Below are 5627 nucleotides of genomic sequence, written 5' to 3'. Positions count from 1 at the left end.
TGCATGACGTCATGCTAATAACTCATTTAGCTTTTTAAAACAACGGGACAGATCCAGCACGGACAGTTAGGGAGTGAGAGACATGAAGCACCTGCTGAGATTATTATTATATGATATATATTATTATATTATAGTGTATATTATTATATGATATATATATTATTATATTATACTGAGACTATAATAAGATGTCCTGACGTGTTTATCAAAGTGTTATTTACTGCTTTTTTCATGTTGGAATAAATGTTAAATATTTAACTATAAAGTAGTAATGCGTGTTTGATACCTTAATGTTTTTGCTTTAAATCATTCTGGGATGTTTGCTGACATTGATTGGATGAGGCACAGCCCTACAGAGAACATGTTCACCAGCTCCAGTGTATAAATGTGACTTTTATTTTCCAGATGTTGTGTTTACCGCTTTGCTTTCTGGACTGTGATCTTCCAACGTGTCCCTACGAAATAACGCCCCCATGCCAGATGCTTTCTGGGAAATGTAGTGACCTCTGTCACTTCGTTACGTGTTTGTGGACGGACTTCCGCGAAGGAGAGAAACTACAAACTGACCGGTCGCCGTTGCGGAGAAGGTTCCTCCAGTTTTTCTCTCTGCCAGCGGACAGCCAAAATGTTGGCCATCCTGTCTGTGCTGTTTTTGTACCTTTGTAGTCCGGTCTGTGGCGTTTTTCAGAAACTTTACTGCAGCATATCAGACAGCTGCGACTGCGACTTTAAGCCGAATATCAAAGGTAAGACGAGATGTGTAGCTAACGTCAGTTTGCTGCTTCTAGCGAGCAAGCTAGCTAGGTTAAAACAACAGCGAAGGTATCGCAATGTGTTTGTTCAGTGACTTCAACATGTGTGATGTTGTTTCATTTCACTGAATAAAGGGTTAGCTGACTGACGTGTTAGTGCACAGTGTTCACGGAGAGTTAGTTAATGCAGTTATTGTAATCACTGCTTTGCTAGTTAGCTGTTATGCTAGCTAGCAAAACACAGAAAGTCTTCTGTGCTGTTAGCTAAACATTACAGTACTACATCTCAGAGATAAATATTGTACTTTTTACTGTACTTCATCTCAGAGGTACATATTGTACTTTTTACTGTTCTACATCTCAGAGGTACATATTGTACTTTTTACTGTACTTCATCTCAGAGGTACATATTGTACTTTTTACTGTTCTACATCTCAGAGGTACATATTGTACTTTTTACTGTTCTACATCTCAGAGGTACATATTGTACTTTTTACTGTACTACATCTCAGAGGTACATATTGTACTTTTTACTCCACTACTACTTAATTTGTACCTAAAAGCAAGTTCCTCAGCCAAACAACGTCTACGTGCTGGGATAGTATTGTTGGTTTCCTGTGCAAAGGGGACTTTAAGTTCCACTTCCTGGACTATTTTGGTGTAAACCGTTTTAAGCAGTCAGCCATGTAGCTGTTGAGGATGGCTGGTAACATCAACTTCTCCGCTGTCCTTATATCCTGACAACCAGACCTGGAGTGGGACCTCTACAAGAATGTGTACGGCCAACATCTGGCCCAGGACATTGTGTCAGAGGAGGTGGCGAGGTTCCTTCAGAATAAAAGCCCCGAGCGGCCCCTGGTGCTGTCCTTCCACGGCTCCTCCGGGACGGGGAAGACGCTGGTCAGCTCCATGCTGGGAAACCACCTGTACGGCTTGGCGATGAGCAGCCCGTACGTCCACCAGTTTGTTCCCATGCTGCACTTCCCCTTACCGGACCGGGTCCAGGAGTACAGGGTGAGTTAGGGGCCAATAATCCAGATTCAAGCAGTTTTAAAGATTAAACGTGAGACGCAGGATTTGGTGGGTGGAATAGAATGTGTGCTTATTGTTTGCAGCCCTCTGAGTTTTCCCTCCTTTGTTTTCTTCCAGGAGGAGTTGAAGAGTTGGGTGCAGGGGAACCTGACGGAGTGCGCTCGCTCCATCTTCCTGTTTGACGAGATGGAGAAGATGCCTCCGGGTCTCATCGACGTCCTGGAACCCTTCCTGGGTCCCTCCCACGTTGTGTTTCGCACCAACTACCGCAAAGCCATCTACGTCTTCATCAGGTACACACACACACACACACACACTATCGATAAGAGTACTAGTATCGATAAAATCCTAACGATACTACAAAGCACATGAACAACGTGTTGAATGAAAACACAAATAAGTAAATCTAATATTCATGATTTCTGGTCGATAGACGACAGAAATGAAGAAGAATTTAGTGGGTCATGTTGGTGGATTTGTGTGTGTGTGTGTTGGTGCAGCACCTCAGGAGAGGAGGTGATCCACAGAAAGGCTCTGGAGAGCCGGCAGGCCGGACGGGACCGAGAGGAGATCACAGCGGAGGACTTCCAGGAAGCCATCGCACGGTCGGTTTACAACAGCACAGCGAGTGAGTGTTCAACGGTACACGTTGGTCTCCACACTTTATGCTTTCTAGTTTTAAATGAATGAAATAGATACAAAATGGGATAGTACTAGTTGATAGTGGTAAAATCTATAACTAAATATAAAGCAAATAGTATCTTTTGGACTTTTGGTGTAATATTCACAGTTTTGTGACATTTTATGGACTGAGGATTTAGTCTCAGGATGATATAATATTTCATATTTTGGAGATGCAGGATAACAAACAAACAGCCTCTTGCATCACTGTGGGATGAAGGAGACTGAAGGTAGTTTCTCTCTCCAGGCGGTTTCTTCCAGTCCTCCATCCTCCGTCAGAAGCTCATCACGCGCTTCGTTCCCTTCCTGCCGCTGAGCCGGCGTCACGTGGAGCGCTGCGTCCGCTCGCAGCTCTGTCAGCGGGGCAGCTGCGGCCGCGGCGACGTGGTGGAGGCGGTGGCCGGAGATATGACCTACGCCCCCGTGCAGGGACACTACTTCTCCACCACCGGCTGCAAGGCCGTCCCCGCCAAAATAAACCTCTTCCTGTGAGCCGAGGAAGAGAACTTGTTTTTAAAAGACTGAAAGAGAGAGAGTGGGGGACGGGGGGGAAGGGGGGACTCCCTCTGGAGGTAAGTCAGTGAGGAGGAGACGGATCTCAAATCAGTTTCAGAGCAGCAGCCAACTTCACTCAGGGGGAATTGAACACGCAGCTTTTGTGCCGTCAATGCAGAAGGTCCCTGAAGGCATCGCCGGTACGCGTCGGGCTGAGAGCTCAGGAGAGTTTATTCCCTGAGTCTGAAGCAGGAGTCATGTGACGCTCTACCTCAACTCCTCCTTTCCTCCATGAACTCTACAGTTAGTACTTTCATATGTCAGCTGCCATCAGTTTATTTATTCAGTATTTATTGATCTCGCCCCTCGACACCTCGTCACACTGGTCCGGTCCCAGTTCACCCACAGTTGGAGCTGCAGATTTCAGTTTGGGAGTTTGACTAGAAAAGGGATTGAAACTTTGAATACGTCTGAATGTTTCCATTTGTGACGGGAGAAATCAAACATATCCTTAAATACGAACCCAATCATTAAAATATCAGCTTCACTCAGCGTCCTCTAGAGTATCAGCATAACATGTGTTGTACTAAAACTACATGTATTTAAAGAAGTACAACGTGCATAAGTATTTATCTTCTGGATTTGACTTGAAAGTAGTTTTTCTGCTGCTCTGCACTTTGCCCGCTGTGCCACCAGGGGGCAGTGACGACTTCCTTTAGCCAACCAGAGGACGGGTGAAGCAGAGTTCACCTGCAGCTCCGTGCATTTCTATTCAGACGAGCTCTGTTAAACAATGTATTTAGTGTCTTTAATGTAGAATGTATTTTAAAGACGAGTCCTGTGTGTGTCAGCACAGAGAAAAGTGCACTTTACTCCTTCTGTGGAGGATAAACGGACCTGCTGCACTAGAGTCTCACTCTGCCTTTGTGAAGGTTGTGTTGAGTCCAAATGAACGCTTTTAATTCTGAAATATTGCCACGAGTTTGAATTGTTTACAACTCACTGATGATTATAAGGATGTGATGTGTGCGTGAAGAGCTGCAGCAGCAAGTCAGACAATTAAAATGCAATGAAAATCAAACTTAATATAATTTACAGGTGCAGTACGAGAGAAGAAGTCTGTAGCTTCACTGTGCAGTCAGTGTTGTCAAAAGAGAAGATTTATCAACTATTTAACATTTATTTTCCCTTTTTCCATCCAGCTATTGTTTTCAGTTTTTATATTTTCTATTGTTTTATTTTTTATTATATATCAGAGACTTGAACGTTGTACACAAAGAAGACTGTAAACTCCCACCAGACTCCGTGCTGATATGGTTGTTGGCAGTGAGCGTATCACTCTCAGGAGTATTTATAGAATTGTTCTGCCATAGTTGTATGAACCACTACATTTCCAGGTTGCAGCCGCTGAAGTGCCTGAGTGTCTGTACTACAGTGTGATGACAAAATAAAATGTAAATGCTCAACAACACTGTTGTTCTGTTGAGACAAAATGTCCATTAAATACAATACAACATGATTCCAGTGATTGATTGACTTCGCTTCATTGAAATGATCATTTTAAAGTAGTCTGATAGATTTTCATCATTCTGTTTGTTTCTGCTCACAGTAGATATTTACACAGCTAACAGACATATTTAGCATCATGAATGAATGAAGCATTAGTTGCAGTTGAGTTTGTTGCTTCGACAAAAAGATATAAAAAAGTTTTGTTTGAAAACCAAGATGGCGATGACCAAAATGTCAAACTCAAGGTTTCAAAACTTCAGTCCACAAACCAATGGGTGACGTCACGGTGACTACGTCCTCTTCTTATATACAGTCTATGATGAGTCATATTTTAGGTAGAGCATCTGAACACACTTCATCATCAGCTTTCCATCATTTCAAAGCTTTTCCTCTGACCTGACGTTTGGTATGTTTTCAGGTCTTAAAAGCGACTGATGCCTGAGAGCTGGTGTAGTATCGTCTCCTGTTGTTGTTCTCCAGCACTCACTGATGGAGGACGAGTGGAGCTGCTGTTTGTCAGCTCTGAACAGGAAGCAGAGGACGAGATGTGATCTCTGTGACAGACACAGCTTCACTATCTCCTTCAGCAGGAAATTGATCAATGAACAGGTGTCAGAGGTCTTTAGTATTCTGTGTGTGTGTGTGTGTGTGTGTGTGTGTGTGCGTGTGTGTCCATGGAGCTTGTGGGGGCATTGTGGTTTGTGAGGACATTTCAGGTGGACTACACAGAAGAAAAAGTATTTTAGCGTTATTCCATAGTGGTGTTCATCTGGTGGTGATGACTCCAAAATATATATATACGTCTTGGTTTGGCTGTTCTCACAGTGAAATGTTTTTCATGCAAGATTCAAATTATATCTTTACAGAACTTCATGTACAATCTCACTGGATTGTAAAATGCTGATCACATAACAGCAGCTTCAGTCTGTGTTTCCCATCATCCTCTGTCTCTCGTCATGCTCCGTCACCTCTTTGCTCCTCTTCTAAACACTTTAAAGTTCAAAGTTGTGTTGCTCAACATCAAACCCGTTTGATCCGCGACAGTAAAAACGGCCAAAACTTCACCAGCAGCTGCTCGACTCTGAACTCGTCGACTCGCTACCTGCTGGAAGGTGACGTCCTCTGACCGCATCCCGTCTCCTCCCCAATATATGCCAC

General features: G+C 43.6%; 1 protein-coding gene across 3 annotated transcripts; it reads left to right on the top strand.

Moving 5' to 3' along the window:
• Positions 1-579: 579 nt before the first annotated feature.
• Positions 580-4479, top strand: tor2a (torsin family 2, member A). 3 transcript variants are annotated; one of them, XM_031839352.1, is made up of 5 exons: positions 580-746; positions 1501-1766; positions 1905-2077; positions 2285-2389; positions 2713-4479. In XM_031839352.1, exons 1-5 carry the CDS (start codon positions 626-628, stop codon positions 3047-3049), a joined length of 1002 nt encoding a protein of 333 aa, XP_031695212.1. In that variant the 5' UTR covers positions 580-625; the 3' UTR covers positions 3050-4479. The 3 variants fall into 3 exon arrangements, with proteins under 3 accessions (XP_031695212.1, XP_031695211.1, XP_031695213.1); XM_031839351.1 differs by having other exon boundaries at positions 1902-2077; XM_031839353.1 differs by having other exon boundaries at positions 1902-2077; positions 2285-2412; positions 2713-3057.
• The last annotated feature ends 1148 nt before the right edge of the window (positions 4480-5627 follow it).

The sequence above is a fragment of the Anarrhichthys ocellatus genome, unplaced genomic scaffold (genome assembly GCF_004355925.1).
Source record: "Anarrhichthys ocellatus isolate YVR2014 unplaced genomic scaffold, GSC_Weel_1.0 scaffold1515, whole genome shotgun sequence".
In the NCBI taxonomy this organism is placed as follows: Eukaryota; Metazoa; Chordata; class Actinopteri; order Perciformes; family Anarhichadidae; genus Anarrhichthys; species Anarrhichthys ocellatus.
This window is presented reverse-complemented; position numbering and strand designations above follow the sequence as displayed.